The sequence below is a fragment of the Cucumis melo genome, chromosome 1 (genome assembly GCF_025177605.1).
Source record: "Cucumis melo cultivar AY chromosome 1, USDA_Cmelo_AY_1.0, whole genome shotgun sequence".
Lineage (NCBI taxonomy): Eukaryota > Viridiplantae > Streptophyta > Magnoliopsida > Cucurbitales > Cucurbitaceae > Cucumis > Cucumis melo.
This window is the reverse complement of record NC_066857.1, coordinates 15496166-15522467: the sequence shown is the minus strand read 5'-3', so window position 1 is coordinate 15522467 and position 26302 is coordinate 15496166. Positions and strand designations below refer to the sequence as shown.

The following is a 26302-nucleotide window of genomic DNA, read 5'->3' as shown; positions in this document are numbered from 1 at the left end:
TTCTTAATAACAAATGAAAAACACGACATGTTTGCATTGTTTATCTTAATCATACATGAGTGCACATGTTCAGTCTGTTCTTTCTTTCTTATTTAATTTTTTCCATCCCCACCCCCCCTTCTGGGGTGGTTAAGGGGCAAAATTATGACTTTTCAATCAGCTACAAACATCAGTTCAACTGTCATTTTTACCTATGTAATTGAAGCTTTTCCAAAATATAGCAGAAAGTAGTATAGACCAAAAGGAGCGAATGTTTTGGTGTTCTTGAAAAATTGGTACCAGATACACAGTTTTTCATGATATTTTCAAGCAGTTAAACAATGAACTTTTATTCTTTGATCTAGATACTCTGATGTCATTGCCCACCTTAGCAAATCCTTTTCCAAAATACATGCTTCTCTTTCTTGTTAAGGTGAGAAATTCCGATCAATCATAGATTACCTTGTCATTACTCTCAAGTTATCATTAAACTTTGTATCCCAAATTAAATTCAAAAGAGAAAAAATGAAAAATCAATAATGTCGCATGTAACCCAACACAGTCCAACTAGGGTTATACTGAAATAGGTCCAACATCGAATGAGCCCAAGATTACTTTGACTCAAAGCTCAAATTGAAATGGTTAGGCTTAAATCCAAAATCCAAGCCTTTAGGGCTAGGCCCAAAAGTCATCGAAGCCCAAGGCTACAGAATTGCTCTATTTTCAAGATTTAGAAAATTCATAAAACTCCTTAAAACTCCTCAAGCTCTTGAAGATCGAATATTCTTCTTTGGAGACCGAAATTTTCTTTGAACACCTCAGATATATATCCTTTTAAGTGAAGCCTATACAAGCAAGAAAATGAATCAGAGGACCATATAGTAACGATTATACTACATCCATCCATAAATCTATACGAAATCAATTCACTCCATGAATTTTTTTGAAAATCTCGTGTGAACAAACACCCCTGTATTTCCACAATGATCTGATATCCTCTATTTTCGGCTTAAAATAACATGCTCTCGCCTTGAGATTCAATCTAAAAGAACCTAACAATTGGAACATTTTTACTATTACACAAGAATCTTCCCCACTTCTAGAAATACCTGCTTATTTGCTTTGAATCAGCTTGAACACTAAATACCAAGTAGCAACTTAGCAGAAATAAGGCATAATAATGAATAATACTGATTCAAACACACCAAGACCACTGATTTCACTAACTTCAGAGGCATAACCATGACTGCAGTGCCATACCTTCATTGCAGTCAGCAGGCTGCCTTTGCTTTCAGCTATTTACAACTTTGAATCCGTCCATAGTCTTGTGAATTGCTCCTTTTAGAACCTTTCTGAAAAATCAAGAACAATCATAGCCTCAATTTCCATGGCCCACCCAAATTCATACAGAAACATTCCTTCATTTGCTCTGAAATTATCCTTGGCTTAGCCATCTATCCACCCAACTGCGAGCTCAATGAGCAATCTCTGTGTTTTTGTGTTTTCCCTCTGATCTCCTTAATATATATCATTAAGCAAAGGGAGACATTTGGAACTTCAACGTTTTAGGAATGAGAGCATGTTTAGGCATCTTCCATTAGGATATAAACACTGATGTGGCAATGTTTCCTCTCTACCAAGTCTATAACTCATGTTTAAATTAAAATAAACTTGTTCAGATCTGTTTATATTATAAAAGATTAGTTTTGCCTGATACTAGGGATACAAGAAGGTTTCATCACACATGCACTTCAAGTGAAAAGCTTGATGATTTTTCTTTCATCCTACATATTAAACTAGTAATCTGTTTCTCATTACATCTTGATGATCTTCCTGTACACTCTTCCACCATCAGTTCAGCTCATTGTTCATTATTTAAATCCGACATGATTGAATAGAACCTAATTTACTTCATTATTATATGCGAACTGTCCCTTAGTTGAAAGACAGACTTCATAACATTACAAGAAAGTTAGACACAGACTTCTTTCTGATTCTTGAGCCTATCAACATTGTAGAGACAAATGGAATCTTTGACAGAAAACTAATTTGAATACTTAGTTTCATCAGGTAACCTTGGTTTACTAGTTGACCTCCAGTTAACTATAACTTAACTGGGGTTCGGTGTGGATAAGAACTCTTGTGAGATTTGGTCTTTGGTGAGTGTTTCTTTTTTACTTTCAATTTCAAAAACATTTTTGTAATGATTCACTGGGCAATATTTTACTGAGTTGGAAACCCTTTCTCTAGTAGGGTTTGTCTTGAAAGCTTGTTTCTATTATAAATGTAGTAATATAATGTAAATGTATATTTAGTGTAGATATTCATAATAATCTACCTATGGTACCCAAATTTTTGTTGGCTTTGGTAAGATGTGGGATGTGGCAATCCTACATGGTGTGTAATTCGATAATTATTTAATTCGAATTTGGACGACGAAATCCGTTGATCATTCTTCTGTTCTTTTTTCTCTTAAGAAAAAAACATAATAGATTTAAGATATTTATCTTGTTAGTTCTATTTATTTTTTTTCTCTGAATCTTGATGTTTTCTAAAATTGAATTCAAATTGCATGGTGTCACGATCAGTACTTTTCAACCGAGTGGCACCATGACATTATGCTCGATCATGGTTAGCCTTAAGGGGAACTCAAGTCCCAATCTACATTTTGCTTGACTCTTTGAAGCTTTGTCGGACGTCAGGTGTGGTTCTTTCATCCTCAACCAAACAGGACGTATTCGAAGTTGAACTTCATTCGGCCATACACTCACTCGTACGGGTATTTTCATCCATGTGCATATCTAGCCGACTTTCCTCTACTCTAGGCCAAGCCTTGAGGCTCAACCTTGCTCATATGTTAGGCTAAGGTCATCGCAATACAATGTCACAACTCTCTTCATCATCTAGATTCCTAACCTCTCAATCATCCCATGTCCAAGGACCTTTCCGGAATGAGTTTTGACATTGAACAAGGCTAGAACTAGCTTACAAGGCTTCCTAGGTACAACCGGGTGATCTCTACTACTTCACTATGTCATAACTAGCTTATCGGGGCCATCAGACGCTTTCATGACCGTTCCTGCTGCATACTAGCTCTAGTTGTATGGATTTCGTCGCCCAAATCCATGCCAAATAGTATATCGAATCACACGCCAAGAACTAGTCTTAGTGGAAAGTCCAACTTGATCACAGGAGCACACCGATTCTCAAGCAAATTAATTTCCAACCCAAGGTAAACAGGGGGTTTAGTAGAAATTGTGCAAGAAAGTAAATTGCAAGAAAGTAAAACTTGTGAAAATTCTATGTTAAAACAATCTAGAAAGTAAGACCTCATTAAACACGCACATAAAAGATTTTGGAAACAAAATTCATTTGCGTGTTTTACTCCTTCATCACTTGTATCCCAACAAGCAAACCATTGTGATGTTCAAACACCGAAAGGTAGCTCGCCTTGAAGAAAAGAGAAAATGTTATGCTTACAAGTAAAGAGACCTAGATATACATCATTGAACGCATTCTTAGCATTTGTGTCCTGAAAGGCGAATAAGTGTGCCATCTAGACACTGATAGGTAGCTCACCTTAAAGAAAAGACGAAATGTGATGCTTACGAGTAAAGAAACCTAGATATATATCATTTTACGCATTCTTAGCATTTTTGTCCTGAAAGGCGAATAAGTGTGGCATTTAGGCATCGAGAGGTAGCTCGTCTTAATTAGAAAATGGCTAAACTATCTATATCGTATCAAGGAGTATCTTATAACTCAAATCGTATACAACAAGAAGACTTTCCTACATTATTCTTTTTAGCAAGTTAGTTCGCATTCCACGTTCTTCCATTCCACTCCCCCTTCTACTGAGGCACTTAGTGTACATAATAGAATTTACTTTACGTGCAAATATAAAATATTTTATAGAAACAAACTGCATGAAATTGACTTAGGTGTTATTACTAGGTTTGATAAGAAATTTCCTACGTTTGACTCTAGCTTTCCTAGGAAACCTCTCGCTTCGCTTACACTTGTACAAGAGAGAGAAAAACTTGTGCTCAATGCAGACTATCATTAGAAGTAGCACTCATAGGCATAGTTAGCATCTTTAAACACGTAGCCATGCCTTATCGCCTAGCTAAAGTTGCATACTTAGAACACCAATGATAATTCTACAAATTAAGTCAACATAGGATGCATCTTGTTTAGTAACCGAAGCATGTTATCCATCTACCCACCAAATGTCTAATTCCTAAGCGTCTAATTGACACTTAATAGGTTCAATTCTGGGTTGATTAGAATCAATTTTGCATCAATTTAGATTTACAAGCTAACCTAACCTATTGCTTCTAACCAATTCTTATCTAATTGTCACGAGTCAAAGAATTTAGTGCAAAGTTATAGTCATACATTCCCATGTGTCTAACATATAACAATAAACTAATAACATTCAGAATTGAACCAAAGATTACAATGAAACAAGTTAGTTCTCATAAAATTCTAAAGGACAAAAGAAGAATCTAAGAAAACCCAAGCTAGAAAAGCATACTTTAGCCTCTCGTCCACATGCCGGGTGATGAGGAGATGTTTGGAGACTCAAAGTACATGAAAGAACACAGAAAAATAGAAAGAAAAGATGTAAAAATTGGTTGGAATGAGTTAGGTTTCAAGCTGGTGGCAAAACAACTTTTTTATAAAAGAGGTGTGGTGCCCCGACGCTGATGGTCGTATGCGTGCGCTTCAACTTCAGAGCACTGTGGCGCTTGGGCTTTTTTCGAAGGCAGTAGCTCTCTGCCTTACAGCACCGTGGGACACCGTAGCGCTGCAAGACAAAAGCCTTTTGGCTTCTTTTGCACTTTCCAACGCTTTGGTTTGCTCTATTTTCCCTCGGTTGACATCGTATGACTCTGTAATTGTTCAAATTAGCTTTGAAATGACATCAACTCCAAACTATATCTATGAATTACTCAAAACCTATAAAACAATCGAATGAAATCTCAGAATAACGGAATGAGCTCGAATTAAACAGAAATAGATAGCACTATCAAGCTTATAACTAACTTATTGGGTCCATCAAGAGCTACGAGAATAATTCCTCCCTCACTTTGGGCTAAGGAATGTTTAACCTGCCAACCGAAATGAGTATTGACACCTGTCGAGTCAATATATGTGTCAATACTAGCTTTTTGTCCCTTACCAAGTGCCCACTGTCAACTTAGGATGCCATCCAGAACCTTAGGATGTCAACGAGCTTTATTTCACATAAGGGCACGCTTATCGAGAATCATTGTAAAATTGACGCATGGGTATTGTTCCAACTTGAGGCTTCCTGGACATCCATCCATCTGGACTTATTGAGGTATAGACCTTTCCAAGCCTATAGCAAAGCACAGAAGCATACTAGATTCTATCACAGAACCTCTAACCCATGGGAAGAGGTGCAATGTCGGCACACCCGTGCCACCCAACACTGTTCATGAAATCCCATTCTCAATGGAAGACATTCAAGACACTCGTCTTAGAATGCTCGCCCACACCATGACACACACACCATGTGCCATGGGGTAGCTCACTCAGGCCACAAGGCCCATGGGTGGTAGAAAGCTGACACCATGTCTCCTCTATGGTACATTTCAAACAATATCATGTATTCCATCCTTGTACATCAATTGTGGTGAATGATCACACACCAATGTAGGCACTCAGATTGACATGAAATTCGATATGCTTGCATATTTTATCACTATGCATCTAACTCCAGAGCTGCACATCAAAACTCGTAACGAAACTCCAACTTCTGAGGTCACGGCCCGAGCCCCATCTTGGTCCCACTGAGCTTGTCTCTGACACTATCGATGACATTGATGCATGTCTTCTTGCTTACTGTCCTACTTGGCATGCTTGCCCACTTATCTTGGTGTGTTGGATGATGTATCGTCTTCCTCGATCACATCATGGCATGTATTGCTGATCGCGTGTCGATATGCTTGCCTCTTGTCTGCCCTTAGTGGAGTCACAGACTACATCTCTCCTGTATGATTGTGACACATGGCGTTCTCACGCTTCTATGAGAAATTTTCATTTCTTCACTTCATATTTTGAGCCCACAAGTAAGAGAGTGTTAGATGATACATAATTAAATCCATCTTCGCTCATCAGTTTAAACTTTTAAGTTAATCAGTAATTTAAGAATAGAGTTAAAAAGATCAATATGTCAGTTGGATGCTCGGTGGTTTTTTTTTAAAGAAAAAAAAATTCTTTAAATGTTTTTACCCTCCTTTGTTCAAGGTGAGCACAGCCATGTTTGGATGCTGGGCCTTTCCACATCTCTATAATATCATGGCATCGTTTATTTTGAGCTCAAACCAGAATGATCTTAATGTTGAATAGTAGACTCCAATTACTTCAACGAGCTCTGGACATCTTCAACTTATACAAAGAAATCAGATTTATGACTTGTGATTAATATAGTGTATCATCTGTTCTCTCTACTTCATTTCTGTATGTTTCTTCCTCTTTGCAGGTTACCCTTTTGGGTTGCATCAGCTTGGAAACCAGAGACCATTTGCTCATCTTTGATGCCAACTTTTGTCCAGTCATAAAAGCAATAAGTATTCAATGCTGCAATATGTGATTGCTTCTGCTTCTTTTAACAAGTGAACGATTTCTGAACTTTCATCACTTTTTAGGGAACTCGTTTTCTCCATTCCTTTCAAGGCCTTGTGGATTGTTGAAATGTTTATTATTATTTCTTTATATTGCAAGTGAAGTTCAGAAGTAATTATTTCTTTATATTGTTCTTGAAAAAATGGTATCACATGCAGTGCTTCATGTGGTTAGTGTGTTAATAAGAGAAAAGTCCAGATTTTGAAATCTAAACAAGGAACTTGAGTCTTTGCTTCTGGTATTTTGTGTATCCACTTTCTTTTTACAATTCCTGGAAAGTTTACAACCACCATGTAATTGAATTTGATCATAAATGTTATATAAGTTTAATTTAGCATTCACACCAGAAAATTCATTCAGTCTTCCCCTCTTTCCTACTAGAAGTGTTAGAAATGTTTTTTGTCTGTTATTTGGTGACTGAAATCTATATTATTTGGTAGTTCTCTCTACTAATGCATTGATCTCTCCCTTTGTACGTTGGCTTAGTTAACACGCTGCTAATGAATCACGTAGATCTTTGCGAGCTGATCTTTACTATTTATGTTTTCTTGTATTTTTTTTATTTTTCGATTTCATAACAAGAATAAAGCATCTCTATATTTGATATTGTCCGTCTTAGTTTAAGCTTATATGATTTTAGTTTTAGATTCTATTAAAAAGTTACATCAATAGAGTTGTGTAGTCCTTACCCGCTCTAACAAACAAGGACTATATTTATGTCCCCAATGATTTATAGGACATTGGTTATTTTTTTTCATCATCTTGATCCCCAATATCAACTAGTAGCCAAGTTTTCTTAGAAAACATTAATGATTCGAACCCACTGAAATCGATTGATTCTACAACCTTTGATAGGCCAAAACTTTTGTAATATGTTAGATCAGATCTTTGTTTCACTCAGCAGGCTGCTTAGCTTTCAGCTATTTACAACTTTACATCCATATTTACCCTATTGGATTTTTCTTCACATATACTGTAGAGGAAAAATACTATATAATCTCAATCATGAGGCTGCTTTCAGCCAATGGTTTTTGATGAATGGCGAATCGTTCTTCATAAGAGCGTTCCTTGTTGGTTTTTTTTCTACGGATATCCAACAACCTGAGCAATTCATCCAACTGCTAGCTCATTTGGTTCTATGTTTTTTCCTCTTCTTTATCTTCTTAATATATACCATCGGGCAAAGGAGATGTTTGAAATTTCATCTACTTCAACTTTTCACAAATTAGTACATTTTTAGGCTTTTCCCGTTGGGATCTAGACACTGCCAAATCTTCAACTCATATCTAAATTAAATCAAAACCTATTCAGATCTGCTTCACACTTTAATACATGAAGATACAACTTGTTTAAGTTAAACCTTTCCAGATCAACTCATGTTGATTATTTAAGTCCTACATGAAGATATGACTTGATTAGGTTTATTATTATACATATAATTAAATCAAATTGTTTCTCAAGTGAAAGACAACCTACATAATGCTGCATTGAAGTTAATCACAGGCTTCCACGTTATTGTGCTTATCACCATTGTTATGAGTTGAGACAATTGGAATCTTTGACAGCAGTGCAAATTTGAATATTTAGTTTCAAACATAACCTTGGTTAGCTAATTGACCTCTAGTTAACATTTTTCCTTCAAGAGTTTGCAATCTTGATGGTTAAAGAATACAAAAGTTTGCATAGTTAAAACAAAAATTATGAGATCAGTAATGGGTAGATTTTATTTTCTCACAAGCTCGGTCGGACAGCGGTAATATCTCCATAATATGATATTGTTCACTTTAGACAAAGGCTGCATAGTTTTATTTTCAATTTCAACTTAAAAGCCTTGTGCTAATGAAGTTATTGTCTTTATTTACATAGATTTTGATTACTATGTGATTTATGTTCAAATCTCCAACAAGAGCACACATATTATATTGCAAAAAATTAGCTAGAGAAGAAGATGATATTGTATCCATAATCTTGATTTCAAAAAAGTTTTGTATTGTACATGTATTGTGATGTTTACATCTACAAAAATGGATTTTGGTGGAATTGGCTATTAGTGATTTAGAATGTTAAGGAAGGCAACCCTATTCTTGATAAGGTGCCGATATAAACTCTCGAGGTCTTCTTCGAGGTCTTGAATACTTGACTCTAATTTCCTCAGCAATATTTGCACATCTTCAATTTGTACAATGCAGTCAGATTTGTGACTGGTGATTGAATATAATGCAGCATCCACCATCTCTACTTCATTTCCTCTTGTGTCTTCTTCTTTGCTCACCACTTTCTTTGGTTGAATGAACTTAGAAACAAAAGACCATTTGCTGATCTTTGATGGCAACTTTGATCCTGCTATAAATGACAACAAGGACTCAATGTTGTTATATGTGACAGTTTCCGCCTCTTTTAACATACTAACAATTTCTGAACTTTCATCACTTTTTTGAGAACTTGATCTTTCCATTCCCTTCAAGGCCTTGTGGATTTCCTTCTTTATGATCTTCCTTGAGTTCAAATACTTTTGAACATCACCTACGGTGACATCTCCTCTTCTTCTACGCAAAGTTGACTCTAGTTCATGTGCACTTTCTTTTGTTTGAAACAATACATCCTTAGCCGTAGCACACAAGTCCAAGAGCTTGAGAGATCCTTCTAATTGGTCATCAACTGATTTCTTGTCAACGAGAGCTTGACGGGTGAGTGGCAAAAGAAGCAACTTATCAATACAATCGTGTAAATCGTGAAGACCATCAAGTTTTTGGCACAATGAAGAAGATGTAGAAGTGGCTTCAGAGGACTTCAGTCTGCAGAGATGTTCATCAACTTCATCCACAATTGGGTGTGGCTTGGAGGGCAAACTGTTCGAACGAATGTGGAATGATTTCTTTTGGTTTGCAGCAAAGGAATCCATCTTTTTTTTCAAAAGCCAAAGCTAATGAACTACAAAAGATCAGTTTCAATTTGTTTTCATTTTTTTGAAGATCAATGAGGGATATTTATATAACTTTAGTTGAGGGAGACATGAGGAATCTCAAGCTCATCTACTTATATTAATTAATGGATTTGCAGAAGTAATTAATTTAGCATTGTCCATGCCATGCCTCCCTCCTAACTCTTCATTATTTCCACCATTATTGATGTTAATTTCTCTTATAATCAAATGGATGTATATGATACAAATGCCACTTGTTTATTATTCTTAGCTATATTAGTAATATGGTGTTCCCCATCTCAAGGTTTTTCTCTCATCATCTCATGTTCATATTCTGCTATAGAAGAATTTCTTAATTATGAGGCACACGCGTGTTGTTGATGTTGTTAGCATCCTTATGAGATACAACCTAATTAGCTTTACTATCATGCATATAATTGAACTAAATTGTCTCTTAGATGAAAGACAATCAGCATGAAGTTGTTTGAAAGTTAATTTCAAGCTTCCCCATGTGATTCGTGCCTAAAACCTTGCTGAGACAACTGGAATCTTTGACAGCAAAGCAATGTTAATTTGATGCTTAGTTTGATTAGGTAGTCTTTGTTACCTAATTGACCTCTAGTTTACAAACCAGAAATTAGCTTTGAGGGAAAAATCACTGAGAAAAATAATCCCTTTCTTTTTCTTACGATAGTTGATCTTTTATGGAGAAGTGTATATCAATTACTATTATGCTCTTGTTGGACTTTTTTTTAATAGAATGCAATCTCCAAAGAAAGTGGAGAGAATTAAAAGAATAAAACGATGAAATGGATGATGAACCGTTTTTTCCCTCCATTTAAAAGAGCATGGGGATGTGTTTAGATAATGGTCTTTATCTCTATGATCTTTATCTTGTTTACTTTGAACTAAGTCCATGATACAACTCAAAAAGTTTTTTAGGGATAAAGTTATTGTCCTTAGTGTTTAAGGATCATCCTCCCTTCTATTTTATATGGGACTATGTTTGCATTCTCTACAATCTCAACAATACTAATATCGCAAAAAGCTAGCTAAAGAAGGAAAAAAAAGATAATAAACTCACGATATGTGTTTGTTCTGCAAAAAAGTTGTAAAATGTATTTGTATATACTATGTATGTCTTTTGGTGTTTACATCTGACAAAAATAGATTCCGTTGGAATTGGCTATTTAGCTACTATCTAAGCTTTCATCCTTAGTAATTTAGGATGTTAAGAAAAGAGACTCTGTTTTTTATAAGACGTCGATATAGACTCTCAAGATCTTCTTCGAAATCATGAATGCATGACTCCAATTTCCTTAGCGAGTTCCGTACATCTTCGACTTGCACAAAGAAATCACATTTCTGATTGGTAATTGAGTGTAAAGCAACATCCACCATCTCTACTTCATTTTCATTTGCCTCCTCCTCCTTGCTAGCAACTCTTTTAGTCTGCATAAGCTTGGAAACCAAAGACCATCTGCTCATCTTTGATGGCAGCTTTGGTTCTGCTATAAAGCACAACAAGGATTCAATGGCACTAAATGTTATCACTTCTGCCCCTTTTAGTAAACTGTTAATTTCTGAATTTTCATCCCCTCTTTGAGAACTTGTTGTTACCATCCTCTTCAAGACCTTATGAATTGCCTTTTTCATCAACTTCCTCGAGTTCATGTACTTTTGAACATCAACTAGAATTTGATCTCTTCTTTTTCTTCGCAACGCTGACTCAAGTTCGTGTGCAGATTCTTTCATTTGAGATAAAACATCCTTAGCCAAAGCACACACATCCAAGATCTTGAGAGATCCCTCTAGCAATTCATCAACTGATTTGTTGTCAACAAGAGCTTGATGGGTGAGTGGCAAAAGAAGCAACTTATCAATAGAATCTTGCAAATCTTGAAGTCCATCAAGTTTTTGGCACAAAGAAGAAGATGAAGAAGTGGCTTCTTCAGATGCTCTCAATCTGCAGAGATTTTCATTAACTTCATCCACAACTGGATGTGCCTTTGAGGGTAAACTGTTTGAACGAATGTGGAACGATTTCTTCGAGTTTGCAGCAAAGGAATCCATCTTTTTTACAAAAGCCCAAGCTAAAGAATTGTAACAGCCAAAGGAGTTTCAAGTTGACTTCATCTTTTGGCCTTCAAGAGCTTATTTATATAACTTGGCTTGGGGGGAGACATGAGGAATCTGAAGCTCATCTAATTGCAATTAATTAGTGATATGTTTAAGCAAATAATTCAGCAATGTTCACGCTTTGTCTCCCTCCCACCTCTTTATTATCTGCACCATTATCAATGCTAATTTCTTTATAATCAAATGGAAGTATCTAATACAAAACTCATATTTTTATGACTCATAGCTGTATTGAAATAAAGAAATGTAATGGGATAAAGCACCTGTCTCCTATAGTTTCAAGGAAATTTTAGTTGTATGAAAATCTAAAATTGGTCCTTATCTAATTGACATATTCTTTTGTGGAGTATTAAAGATAAAGAAGATAGGACATGAATAATATACAGTGACTTAGCTTCTTAGAAGGAAATCTAAGACTTGTTAAGATAAAGTGTTTGATAATGATTTTGTTTATCAAATTTATGTTTATTTCTTTTAATTTATCTTGTTATGGTTTTTTCCTTTCTAAAGAAACATTCCAATTCTTGGTTACATTAAAAAAAAAAAAAAAGAAAAAAGAAAAAGACAAGTTTTTAAGAACCAATTTATTTTGGATTAACCATTTCAAGAAGTCCATTTGGATTGATCAGAGAAAATGTGTTTTTCAAAAGCATCATATCTATTTAAAATGTTTTGATAAAACTTGTTTAAAATGCACTTTAAAAGTATTTTAAAAGCTATGTTGAGCGGTTATCATTGTCAACACTTCAATTCTTTAAGAAAAAAAGATAACTTATTTTTAAAATTAAATACTAGAAAAGTTAAAACAAATACATCCATTTTTTTGGTTTTTTTGTTATTGAAATATATGCTTTTACCTCCCAAATTTTATATTATGATTTTCATTTATCTTAAAGAAATACTTCATCTTTTTGTCATATTCTAAAAACAAAGATAAGCTCGTGAAGAGTGCTTTTCTTAGTTTTTTGAAAAAATGGGCACAAACGTTGATAACAAGTCACAAAAACTTTTAGGTTCAAGTAGTATTTATAAGTTTTATTTTTAAAAGCCAAATGGTTATTCAATGGTGTGTTAAAACATGGCCTATGTCAATGTAAAGTAAATGTCTCTTCTTCGCCAAGCTTTCAACTCATTGTTTAATTCAACCAATGCTTTAGGATTGCACGAGAAAGAACTTTTCTACAATCAAAGGCAGTAACATCAATTTTTAAAAAACAAATTTTGGCTTATCTTGAAAGTACAGAATCGTGTCTCCTTCTGGAAGGAAAAGATTGTCGATTTACACATGCAAATGGGTGAGAATCTTCTTCCTCCCAATATGTCTGATTAATTTTCTGTTTTCAAAGGGCTTCTACTTCACTTGTGACTCCGTTGCTTAAATGCCTATATTAGAATGTTTTGAATCTATTATCCGATGCTTCAAATGATTAAGTATGGGACTTAAGTGGCCGGTTAGCAAGTTGGGGTCTAGAGGTGACATGCACTAGTAGAAGTTTGGGAGCAATGCCCGCTAAAATTGTCTAGACATACAAGTTATTTAAAATTTTGATATTCTCCTTTAATGATAAAAATGTTATCTCTTACGTAAATGTGATGCAGCGTTTTACCGTCGCCTTTAAATGACCAATCAAATAAAATTTATATTATACCGATCAATACTAACTATACCACTGAGTCGATCCTTAGAGAAAATTGATAAATAGAATGGGATCGCTCAATGAAATTTTGATCGAATTATCGAAACATGAATTTAACTTCTTACCTATGCAGTTCAATTGATTAGAAAAGCTAACCAATAGTCCTAAATATCAAATTAGTCAGTTTAATTAGATGAAAAGCAACCTAATCAATTTAATGCTTGGATAAATTTCTAATAGGAAAAACCTTATTAGAAATTTAATATGGTTTTTTCTAGGTTAATATTAGAACAATGCTCTTTGTTGTTGACAACAAATCACAAGCCTATCTAACCTATTGTTTTCTGAAGATTAATATACAATTATATGTTATGCATTATACATTAATCTAAAGCAAGGAATTGCACAAACAAACATTGGTTGTTGATCAATAACAAGAAAATGTAATTCATAATAATCAATAAATCAATAGTCAAATCCATAGAAAAGAAATCTCAACCATATTATCAAAGTACTCCAAAAAAAAAAAAAAATACAATAAGTTTCTCCAAAATCCTCTAAATTAGAATGGACAAAGGTCTTACCTTCCCATAATGGTGGAAAAGATAAAGATTTGTGTTTTTGCTTGAATACAGAGATTAGATGAAAAAAAAAACTAAAAACTAATGTTGTAGATGAATAGTGGGTGGAGAAAAGAAGAAAACAAGAGGTCATTTGCCTAAAATGACCATCTTTGGATCAAAAGATATGTCCTAAAAACGAAGTTGTGGATTTATAACCAAGTGAGTTTGGTGCTAGACCAATTTTCAGCAATCTGTGAAAGAGAGTCAAGCCCCAGCACTGGGTAAGCCTTGGATGACTTTTTAGCTTCTAGTTGCTCTAAAATAAATGACCGATAATGCTTCGTAATGCTTGTATTACTCAAGATCCTACAAATATAAACATTGAAGTACATTAAATATTATAAATGGTAAGATTAAAGGCACTAAGATAGCACATTTTCAGTGCTATCAGGCTATGTAGCTACCACATTGTTAGTAAACCACGTAAATCTTTATCTTTTTGCTACTTGATTTCATTTATGTCATAACAATATACGTACATTATGAAGCACAAGAGAGATGTTGACAGAGTCCGCATCTTATAGAAAGGAATGGCGCTGCCATATTCATTTTATCATTTTCATCTTTTTACATTAGAATTGCATTAGGACAGCCTCAATTCCATAATTTTGGGTTCTTAATTGATTCAATGAAGAATCTTTTGTGGTACCATAATGATAGAAAAGGGCCTTTACCATTACTTCAATACAGTTTTCCCTTTTGCTTTCTCATTTCTGCTAACAAAAAAGGCAAGATTAGAAATGCCAACCGAGTTAATTTGTTAGGAAAGGGAAACTTCAGATTTGTTTGAATTAGCACTTTGACCCAAAATATTTTTTAAAAAACTCATTTTATTTTAACTATTTTGATAAACGTTGTTTAAAATATTCTTCAAAAACTATTTTTGAGTGGCTGTTAAACACTTCATTTTTTTTAGAATATCATATTTTCAAAATTAAACATTTAAAAATGTATTTCAAACCTACCATATACACAATGGGTTCTCATTCTGCCTGTATTTTCTTTGCTGCTGCATGCTCAACTGATCTCTCCTGAGGCAGGATTTTCTTCTTATATGTGGTTTGTATTAAATTTTCTTAAGCTTTTTCTCAGACCCAATGTGCTTCTGTCTATCTACTCATGATTATGTCTTAAGTCTACTTCCTTTGGCTGGTTCAAGATGTTCTAAATCATCATGTTGTCAATGAATTTGCTTTTCTAGATAAGTAATGTGGGTTTGATTGGAGTATCAACACCAGCAAATTCATTTAGGCTTGCTATTGTTTTCTATTAGGATAAATAGGGGATTCCCTGTATTATACAATGGTACTATCGAATACTATACCCTTTAATGGTATGATACTGTCTATTGTGAGCTTAAGCCTTAATGATTTTACTTTTGGTTTCACCCAAAAAGCCCCATATCAATGAAAAATATTGTCTTCACTTATATACCATTGATTTCTCCCTCTATTGGCCAATGTGAAACTTCAATTGCAACAATCCTCCCTTCAAAGTCTAAATAAAGTACCACAGTTAGCATCTTCTTGAATAACTCCATACACTCTCGACAGCAATTCCTTCTCGAGGCAGCAAACATATAGAGTAAAAGGACGGATCACACCAAGCAAGAACGAGAGTTTATTTTTTCTCCAACCTGGTAGAGCACGAGCAGGACTCACTGATCCTATTTGTTCAGAATTTGAGGATTTTTCATATACACAACTACGTTTAATCTTTTAGACCATGGCTTCGATACTAATTTTTAATAGTCATCTGGATCGGATCACCTTGAGCACTAAATACTACTAACATCCATGGACTTTTTTGCCATAGAAATAAGGAATTAATAATGATTCAAACAAAGTAAGTTTGTTACCCCTTCAAACTGTTATAACATAGCCATGTCTGCAATATTCCCCAACCTTCAACAAGCTAAACCATTGTATCTTTGTTGCGGTAAACAAACTTCCTTTCTAGCTTAAATGCAAATATCCATCACGCTGAACGATCCAACCAACTGCTAGCTCTTATAAGTCATATCTGAGTTCTTTCCCTCTCTTTCTTTGCTCAATATATACCAGTAAGCAAGGGAGGCATTTAGAGGCTTATCTGCTTCAATTTTTCCGCGAATTGTTGCACGTTTAGGCATCTTCCATTTGGATCTAGATACTGTTGTTGCATTGTTTCCTCCCTACCAAGTCTCCAACTCATATCTAAATTAAATTAAACACATTAAGATCTCTTTGCAGTATTAAAAAGATGTATGTCTGCCACTGTGTAGTCATGATGAATATTTTTCAATCCTGCATATAAATTGTTTATCAATCTTCCATGGCATCTTGGCATTGTTCATGCAGATTGTTCTACCATCAACTCTCCTCATTGTTAAAATTTCAAGTCCTGCATGATAAGATACAATCTGATTTGATTTATTATTAAACAAAGAACTTAATCAAATTGTCTCTTAGATGAAAGACAGACTGCATTAAGTTGCATTAAGTTAATCTCAGACTTCAATGTGATTATTGCGCTCATCACCATTGTAAGGACAACTGGAATCTTTGACATCAATCCCAATTTGAATACTTGGCTTCAATAGGTAACCTTGGTTAACTAATTGACCTCTAGTTAGCATACCACAGTTTAAGCTGAGGGAATATCACTTTGGAAGGGAAAAATGCAATCTTCTCCCTTGCATTTTCTCCAATAGTTTGAAATCCTGATGGTTGAAATAATGAAAGCTCACAGAAGTAATAGACCAAATTGGTGAGTTGGATGATGGGTAGTTTTTTCTTTCCATCTAGTCAAAGAGAGAATGAGGATTTGTTTGGATAATGGTGTTTATCTCCATGATATTATATTGTTCACTTCGGACTAAATGGCATGATTTTAGTTCTGGATTCAAAAAGCCTATTCTTACTTGAATTCCAAAGATCTTCTACACACCTATTTCATAGAAGACTATATTTAGATTCGTAAAAATATCAACAATTTAAACAACTCAAAATGTTCAATAGAGAAGAAGATGATATTGAATTCATAATCTTGGTTTGCATTGCAAAAGAGTCGTGTAATGTATTTGTATCTATTATATATGTATTGTGGTTTTTACATTTGCCAAAAAATGGATTCCGTTGGAATCAACTACGATACTACTATCTAAGTTTTCATCCTTAGTGATTTAGGATGTTAAGAAAAGAGACTCTATTTTTTACAAGACGTCGATATAGACTCTCGAGATCTTCTTCAAAGTTACGAACGCATGACTCCAATTTCCTTAGAGAGTTTTGCACATCTTCAACTCGCCCAAGGAAATCAGATTTATGATTGGTGATTTGGTATAAAGCAACATCCAACATCTCTACTTCGTTTCCATTTGTGTCTTCATCTTTGCTCACCACTTTCTTGTGTTGAATGAACTTAGAAACCAAGGACCATCTGCTCTTCTTTGATGGAAAATTTGGTCCTGCTACAAATGACAATAAGGATTCAATGCTGTTATATGTAATACTTTCTGCCTCCTTTAGCAAGCCAACAATTTCTGAACTTTCATCACTTTTCTGGAAATTTGTCTTTTTCATTCCCTTCAAGGTTATTTGGATTGCCTTCTTTACCATTTTCCTTGAGTTCAAATACTTTTGAACATCAATCTTGTCATCTTTTCTTCTTCGTAACGCTGACTCAAGTTCGTGTGCAGATTCTTTCATTTGAGATAAAACATCCTTAGCCAAAGCACACACATCCAAGATCTTGAGAGATCCTTCTAGCAATTCATCAACTGATTTATTGTCAATAAGAGCTTGATGGGTGAGTGGCAAAAGAAGCAACTTATCAATAGAATCGTGCAAATCTTGAAGTCTATCAAGTTTTTGGCACAAAGAAGAAGATGAAGAAGTGGCTTCTTCAGATGCTCTGAGTCTGCAGAGATTTTCATCAACTTCATCCACAACTGGATGTGGCTTTGAGGGCAAACTGTTTGAACGAACGTGGAACGATTTGTTTGAGTTTGAAGGCAAGGAATCCATCTTTTTTTACAAAAGCCTAAGCTAATGAATTGTAGAACAGCCAAAGCAGTTTCAAGTTGACTTCATCTTTTGGCCTTCAAGAGCTTACTTTTATAACTTTGGCTTAGGGGGAGACATGAGGAATCTGAAGCTCATCTAATTGCAATTAATTAGTGATTTATTTAAGCAAATAATTCGGTAATGTTCACGCTTTGTCTCCCTCCCACCTCTTTATTATCTCCACTATTGGTGGTGCTAATTTCTTTATAATCAAATGGATGTATCTGATACAAAACTCATCTGTTTATGACTCATAGCTGTATGGAAGTAAAGAAATGTAATGGGATAAAGCACTGTCTCCTATCTTACTATGTTTCAAGGCAAATTTAGTTGTGTGAAAATCTCTAATTGGTCCTCATCTAATTGACATATTTTTGTGGATTATTAAACAAGAAGCCAGACATGCATAATATATAGTGACTTAGCTTCTTAAAAGAAAATCTAAGACATGTCAAGATAAAAGTGTTTGATAATGATGTTGTTTTTCAAATTTATGTTTATTTCTTTTAATTTATCTTACTATGGTTTTTTCCTTTCTAAAGAAACATTCCAATTCTTTGGTTACATTAAATTAAAATAAGTTTTGTAAGAACTACTTTGTTTAGGATTGACAACAATTTCAAAAAGTCTGTTTGGATTGACTAGAGAAAAATGTGTTTTTCAAAAACATCATACTTATTTAAAATGTTTTGATAAAATTGTTTAAAATGCACATTTTTCAAAAACATCATACTTATTTAAAATGTTTTGATAAAATTGTTTAAAATGCATTTTAAAAGTGTTTTAAAAGCTATGTTTAGTGGCTTTCATTGCCAATACTTTAACTTTTTTTAATATGACTTATTTTCAAAATTAAACACTTGAAAACTTAAACCAAATACACCTTTTTTTTTTCTTTTTCTTTTTTTTGTTATTGAAATATATGCTTTTACCTCCCAAATTTTATATCATGGTTTTCATTTATCTCAAAGAAACACTTCGTTTTCTTGTCAAATTCTAAAAACAAAAAACCAATTTGTGAAAAGTGCTTTTCTTAGTCTTTAAAATTTTGGCTAGTTTTTTGAAAAATGAGAATAAATGTTAATAAAAAATCGTGAAAAATTATAAGTTTTATTTTCAAAAGCCAAATGGTTATCGAATGATGGGTTTATTTTAAAACTTAGTCTTAGTTTTTGAAAACAATGGAAGTGAATACAAGACAAATAACCTTATAGGTGGAAGTAGTTTGTACAGCTTAATTTTTAAAAACCAAAAATCCAGAAAAGAGTCCCCTTGATAACACTTCCTTTTGTATTTTTCTTTTTGAAATGGACTTGTTTTCTATCAATTTCTTAATTATTTTTTCACATTTCTTCTTCTTATTATTATTATATTTGTATGGGTCAATTTTTATAAATATAACAAAATAACAAAATCTCTACGGCTCGTCTAACAAAATGCTCGAAGCCAGTAAAATATTTTCATAAACTCTAGATTTGCCCTTGATATTATGGACAATTCGTTACTTCTCTTTCTTCTCCTTTGCGATTTATTCTACTCTCCTAGATTTCTTTCTTTCTTCTACTTCTCTTTCTATCTTCTAGTTCCGGTCTCTCTTCCAAAATATCAAGATCGTTTAAGTATGATATAAACGATCGCTTACCTAGTAAACACGACCATTTAGCATGGTCAACATGATCGTTTAGATTTGAAGCCATTTTCCATCGTTTAAAAAGAACTATAGGATCGTGTGGATATGATCTAAACGATCGCTTACCTAGTCAACACGATCGTTTAGCACGTTTAGATTTGAAGCCATTTTCCCATCGTTTAAAAAGAACTACATGATCGTGTAGATATGATCTAAATGATCGCTTTCCTAATCAACACGATTTTTCCATCGTTTAAAAAAAACAGGTGTTAAATTTACCAATTGAATTTCATGTTTCTCCTTGTCCGGGCATATGCTAAAAATGACTGTCATGGCTTATGTCAATGTACAGTAAATGTCTCTTCTTCGCCAAGCTTTCAACTCATTGTTTAATTCAACCAATGCTTTAGGATTGCACGAGAAAGAATTTTTCTACAATCAAGGCAGTAACATCAATTTTTTTTTTTTTTTGGCTTATCTTGAAAGTATAGAACCGTGTCTCCTTCTGGAAGGAAAAGATTGTCGCTTTACACATGCAAATGCATGAGAAGCTTCTTACTCTCAATATGTCTGATTAATTTTCTGTTTTGAAAGGGCTTCTTCCCTCACTTGTGACTCCGTTGCTCAAATGCCTATATTATAATATTTTGAATATGTTATCTGGTGCTTCAAATGGTTAAGTATGGGACTTATGTGACTTGCTGTCTAGACATACAAGTTATTTAAAATATTGATATTCTCTTTTAATGATAAAAATGCTTACTCCTAGCCGTAGATGTGATGTAGCTTTTTATTGTCGCCTTTAAATGGTTAATCAAATAAAATTTATATATACCAACCAATACTACCTATACTACTAAATAGTACAAGTGAGAAGAATGAGTCGATCCTTAGGGAAGAACGTTCTTCCCTAAGGATCGACTCATTCTTTAGTTAAATTGATAAACAGGGGTTGGTGTGGTTTAAGATTCGAATGTGCATAAAAGTGCAAGAAAAATAAAGATAGAAATGCAATCAATCAAAACATTCTAGTATGGGATCACTCAATGAAATTTTGATCATCGAATTATCAAAGCATGACTTTAACTTCTTACCTATGCATAGCCCAATTGATTAGAGAAGCTAGCCAATAGTCTAGTCAATTTAATTAGATGAGAAGCAACCTAATCAATTTAACGTTTAGGATAAATTTCTAATAGGAAAAGCCTGATTAGAAATTTAATATCGTTTCTAGGTTAGTTAATAGAACAACGCTCATTGTTGTCAACCACAAATCACAAGCCTATATAACCTATTGCTTCTTAGAGATTAACAAATAGTTAGTTATATGTCACATATTATACATTAATCTAAAGCAAAGAATTGCACAATCAAGCATTGATTGTCAATCAATAACAAGAAAATGTAATTCATAATAATTAATAAATCAATAGTAAAACCCATTGAGAAGAAATCTCAATCATATTACAAAATACTCCAAAAAATAGAATGAATTTCTCTAAAATCCTCTAAATTAGAAACAATAAAGGTCTTTTAACTTCCCATAATGGTGGAAAAGATAGAGATCTGCGTCGTTTTTACTTGATTACAGAGATAAGATGAATGCAAACCTAAAAACTAAAGTTGTAGTGAATAGAGGGCGAAGAAAAGAAGAAATCGAGTGGTCATTTGCCCAAAACGGCCATTTGGATAAAAAGAATATGACCTAAAAGCGAAGTTGTGGATTTATAACCAAGCGAGGGTGTTGTGGCACTACACCATTTTTCACCAATCTGTGAAGAGAGTCAAGCCCCAGCGCCGCATAACCTTGGATGACTTTTTACCTTCTAAATGCTCTAAATTAACCCCAAACGACCCATAACGCTCCCTAATGCTTGTATTACTCAAGATCCTACAAATATAAACGTTTAAGTACATTAAATATTATAAATGGGTAAGATTAGAGGTGCTAAGATAGCACATTTTCGATGCTGTCAAGATGTAGCTACCACGCTATCAGTAAACCACGTAGATCTCTATTATTTTGCTAGTTGATTTAATTTATGTCATGACAATATACGTTGGATAATTTGTACATTATGAAGCACTAGATAATGGTGTTGATAGAGTTGGCATCTTGTAGAAAGGAATGGTGCTGCCATATTCATTTTCTCATTTTCAGCTTTTTACATTAGAATTACATTAGGACAACCTCAATTCCCTAATTTTGGGTTCTTACTTAATTCAATGAAGAATCTTTTATTGTACCATAGTGATAGAAAAGGGCCTTTACCAATGACTTCAATACAGCTTTCCCTTTTGCTTTCTCATTTCTGCTCACAAAACGGGAAAAGATCATAAATGCCAACTGAGTTAATTTGTTAGGAATGGGAAACTTCAGGTTTGTTTGCATTGACACCTTAAGAAGAAATTTTCTTTTTTTTTTTTTTTTTCTGAAAAAACTTATTTTTATCTGAAAGATATTTTGAGTGGCCACCAAACATTCCATTTTTTTTAGAACGCCTTATTTTCTAAATTAAACACTTGAAAATATATTGCAAACACACCGTATACAATGAGTTCTCATTCTGACTGTATTTTCTTTGCAGCTGCATGTTCAACTGATCTCTCCCGAGGCAGGACTTTCTTCTTATATGTGGTTTGTATTAAATCTTCTTCAGCTTCTCAGCCCCCAATCTGCTTCTGTCTATGCTCACTACTCATGATCATGTCTTACGTCTACTTCCTTTGGCTGGTTCACGACGTTCTCAATCATCATGATGTCATGAATTTGCTTGTCAAGATAAGTAATGTGAGTTTGATTGAGTATCCACACCAGCAAATTCATTTAGGCTTGCTATTGTTTTCTGATAGGATAAATAGGGGACTCCCTGTATTAGACGGGTACTGTCAAATACTACATACTCCTTACATATTTCTACAATGGTATGATAATGTCTACTTTAAGCCTAAGCCTTAACGACTTTGCTTTTGGTTTCACTCAAAAAGTCTCGTATCAATGAAAAATATTGTCTTCACTTATATACTATCGATTTCTCCCTTTATTGGCCAATGTGAAACTTCGATTGCAACAAACTTCCCTTCAAAGTTTAAATAAAGTACCACAGTTAGCGTCTTCTTGAATAACTCCATCCACTCTCACCATTAATTCCTTCTCCAGACAACAGCCATATAGAGCAAAAGGATGGATCACACCAAGCAAGAAAGAGAGTTTATTTTTTCTCCAGCCTGGTAGAACACAAGCAAGACTCATCGATCCTATTTGTTCAGAATTTTCGGATTTCTCATATACACAACTACGTTTAGTCTTTTAGACCATGGCGTTGATACTAATTGCTAATAGTCATCTGGATCGGATCACCTTAAGCACTAATTACTAACTAACATCCATGGATTTTATTGCTTTAGAAAAAGGGTATTAAAAATGATTCAAACAAAGTAAGTTTGTTACCCCTTCAAACTGTTATAACATATCTATATCTGCAATATTCCCCAACCTTCAACAGGCTAAACCATAGATGCAGTATCAAATCTTTGACGCAGTAAGCAAACTTCCTTTGGTTTCAGCCTCTGATCTTTGATGAATGGCTAACCAAAGTTCATACAGACATTCCTTCATAACTTAAATGCAAATATCCATCACCATGAACGATCCAACCAACTGCTAGCTCTTATAAGTCATATCTGTGTTTTTCCCCCCTCTTTATTTGCTCAATATATACCAGTTAGCAAGGGAGGCATTTAGAGGCTTATCTGCTTCAACTTTTTCGGGAATTGCTGCACGTTTAGGTATCTTCCATTTGGATATAGACACTGTTGTTGCATTGTTTCCTCCCTACCAAGTCTCCAACTCATATCTAAATTAAATTAAACACATTAAGATCTCTTTGCAGTATTAAAAAGATGTATGTCTGCCACTGTGTAGTCATGATGAATATTTTTCAATCCTGCATATAAAATTGTTTATCAATCTTCCATGGCATCTTGGCATTGTTCATGCAAATTGTGTCTACCATCAACTCTCCTCATTGTTAAAATTTCAAGTCCTGCATGATAAGATACAATCTGATTTGATTTATTATTAAACATAGAACTTAATCAAATTGTCTCTTAGATGAAAGACAGACTGCATTAAGTTGCATTAAGTTAATCTCAGACTTCAATGTGATTATTGCGCTCATCACCATTGTAAGGACAACTGGAATCTTTGACATCAATCCCAATTTGAATACTTGGCTTCAATAGGTAACCTTGGTTAATTATTGACCTCTAGTTAGCATACCACAGTTTAAACTGAGGGAATATCACTTTGGAAGGGAAAAATGCAATCTTCTCCCTTGCATTTTCTCCGATAGTTTGAAATCCTGATGGTTGAAATAATGAAAGCTCACAGAAGTAATAGACCAAATTGGTGAGTTGGATGATGGGTAGTTTTTTCTTTCCATCTAGTCAAAGAGAGAATGGGGATGTGTTTGGATAATGGTGTTTATCTCCATGATATTATATTGTTCACTTCGGACTAAATGGCATGATTTTAGTTCTGGATTCAAAAAACCTATTCTTACTTGAATTCCAAAGATCTTCTGCATACCTATTTCATAGAAGACTATATATTTGGATTCGCAACAATATCAACAATCTAAACAACTCAAAATGTTTAATAGAAAAGAAGATGATATTGAATTCATAATCTTGGTTTGCATTGCAAAAAAGTTGTGTAATGTATTTGTATCTATTATATACGTATTGTGGTGTTTACATTTGCCAAAAATGGATTCAGTTGGAATCAACTACGATACTACTATCTAAGTTTTCATCCTTAGTGATTTAGGATGTTTAGAAAAGAGACTCTATTTTTTACAAGACGTCGATATAGACTCTCAAGATCATCTTCAAAGTCACGAATGCATGACTCCAATTTCCTTAGAGAGTTTTGCACATTTTCAACTTGCACAAGGAAATCAGATTTATGATCGGTGATTGAGTGTAAAGCACCATCCACCATCTCCACTTCGTTTCCATTTGTGTCTTCATCTTTGCTCACCACTTTCTTGGGTTGAATGAACTTAGAAACCAACGACCATCTGCTCATCTTTGATGGACACTTTGGTCCAGCTACAAATAACAATAAGGATTCAATGCTGTTATATGTAATACTTTCTGCCTCCTTTAGCAAGCTAACAGTTTCTGAACTTTCATCACTTTTCTGGAAATTTGTTTTTTTCATTCCCTTCAAGGTCATGTGGATTGCCTTCTTTACCATTTTCCTTGAGTTCAAATACTTTTGAACATCAATCTTGTCATCTTTTCTTCTTCGTAACGCTGACTCAAGTTCGTGTGCAGATTCTTTCATTTGAGATAAAACATCCTTAGCCAAATCACACATATCCAAGATCTTGAGAGATCCTTCTAGCAACTCATCAACTGATTTATTGTCAATAAGAGCTTGATGGGTGAGTGGCAAAAGAAGCAACTTATCAATAGAATCATGCAAATCTTGAAGTCCATCAAGTTTTTGGCACAAAGAAGAAGAAGAAGCGACTTCTTCAGATGCTCTGAGTCTGCAGAGATTTTCATCAACTTCATCCACAACTGGATGTGGCTTTGAAGGCAAACTGTTTGAACGAACGTGGAATGATTTCTTTGAGTTTGCAGGCAAGGAATCCATCTTTTTTACAAAAGTCTATGCTAATGAATTGTAGAACAGCCAAAGCAGTTTCAAGTTGACTTCATCTTTTGGCCTTCAAGAGCTTACTTTTATAACTTTGGCTTAGGGGGAGACATGAGGAATCTTAAGCTCATCTAATTACAATTAATTCGTGATTTGTTTAAGCAAATAATTCAGCGATGTTCATGCTTTGTCTCCCTCCCACCTCTTTATTATCTCCACCATTATTGATGCTAATTTCTTTATTATCAAATGGATGTATCGAAATAAAGAATTGTAATGGGATAAAACATTGTCTCCTATAGTTTCAAGGAAAATTTAGTTGTGTGAAAATCTCTAATTGGTCTTCATCTAATTAACATATTTTTGTGGATTATTAAACAAGAAGCACGGATAAGCACACAAAAATAGGACATGAATACTATATAGTGACTTAGCTTCTTAAAAGAAAATCTAAGAGTTGTCAAGATAAAGTGTTTGATAATGATTTTGTTTTTCAAATTTATGTTTTTTTTTTTTAATTTATATTGCTATGGTTTTTGCCTTCCTAAAGAAACATTTCAATTCTTGGTTACATTAGAAAAAAACAAGTTTTTAATAACTACTTTGTTTAGGATTGACAACAATTTTAAAAAGTCTATTTGGATTGACTAGAGAAAAATGTTTTTCAAAAACGTCGTATTTATTTAAATTGTTTTGACAAAAATTGTTTAAAATGAACTTTGAAAGTGTTTTAAAAGCTATGTTGAGTGATTGTCATTGCCTACACTAACCTTTTTCAAAATGACTTATTTTCAAAATTAAATACTTGAAAACTTAAACCAAATACACTTATTTTTTTAGTTTTTTATTATTGAAATATATGCTTTTACTTCCTAAATTTTATATTATGGTTTTCATTTATTTTAAAGAAACACTTCGTTTTCTTGTCAAATTCTAAAAACAAAGTGAAGTTTGTGAAAAGTGCTTTTCTTAGACTTCAAAATTTGACTAGGTTTTTTTA

At 33.9% G+C, this 26302-nt stretch overlaps 4 protein-coding genes across 4 annotated transcripts; all 4 read right to left on the bottom strand.

The window, feature by feature from the left end:
- Positions 1–8642: 8642 nt before the first annotated feature.
- Positions 8643–9565, bottom strand: LOC103490232 (uncharacterized). The gene has a single exon (XM_008449657.3). The coding sequence runs from the start codon at positions 9533–9535 to the stop codon at positions 8681–8683; it is 855 nt and encodes a 284-aa protein (XP_008447879.1). The 5' UTR covers positions 9536–9565; the 3' UTR covers positions 8643–8680.
- A 1083-nt stretch (positions 9566–10648) lies between these two features.
- LOC107990915 (uncharacterized) lies at positions 10649–11840 on the bottom strand. The gene has a single exon (XM_017044974.2). It carries the CDS (start codon positions 11627–11629, stop codon positions 10772–10774), a length of 858 nt encoding a protein of 285 aa, XP_016900463.1. The 5' UTR covers positions 11630–11840; the 3' UTR covers positions 10649–10771.
- A 5223-nt stretch (positions 11841–17063) lies between these two features.
- LOC103490231 (uncharacterized) lies at positions 17064–17962 on the bottom strand. Its single transcript, XM_017044978.2, has one exon. The coding sequence runs from the start codon at positions 17960–17962 to the stop codon at positions 17111–17113; it is 852 nt and encodes a 283-aa protein (XP_016900467.1). The 3' UTR covers positions 17064–17110.
- Positions 17963–24344: 6382 nt separating this feature from the next.
- On the bottom strand, positions 24345–25344 carry LOC103490230 (uncharacterized). The gene has a single exon (XM_017044955.2). The coding sequence runs from the start codon at positions 25297–25299 to the stop codon at positions 24451–24453; it is 849 nt and encodes a 282-aa protein (XP_016900444.1). The 5' UTR covers positions 25300–25344; the 3' UTR covers positions 24345–24450.
- Between the last annotated feature and the right edge of the window lie 958 nt (positions 25345–26302).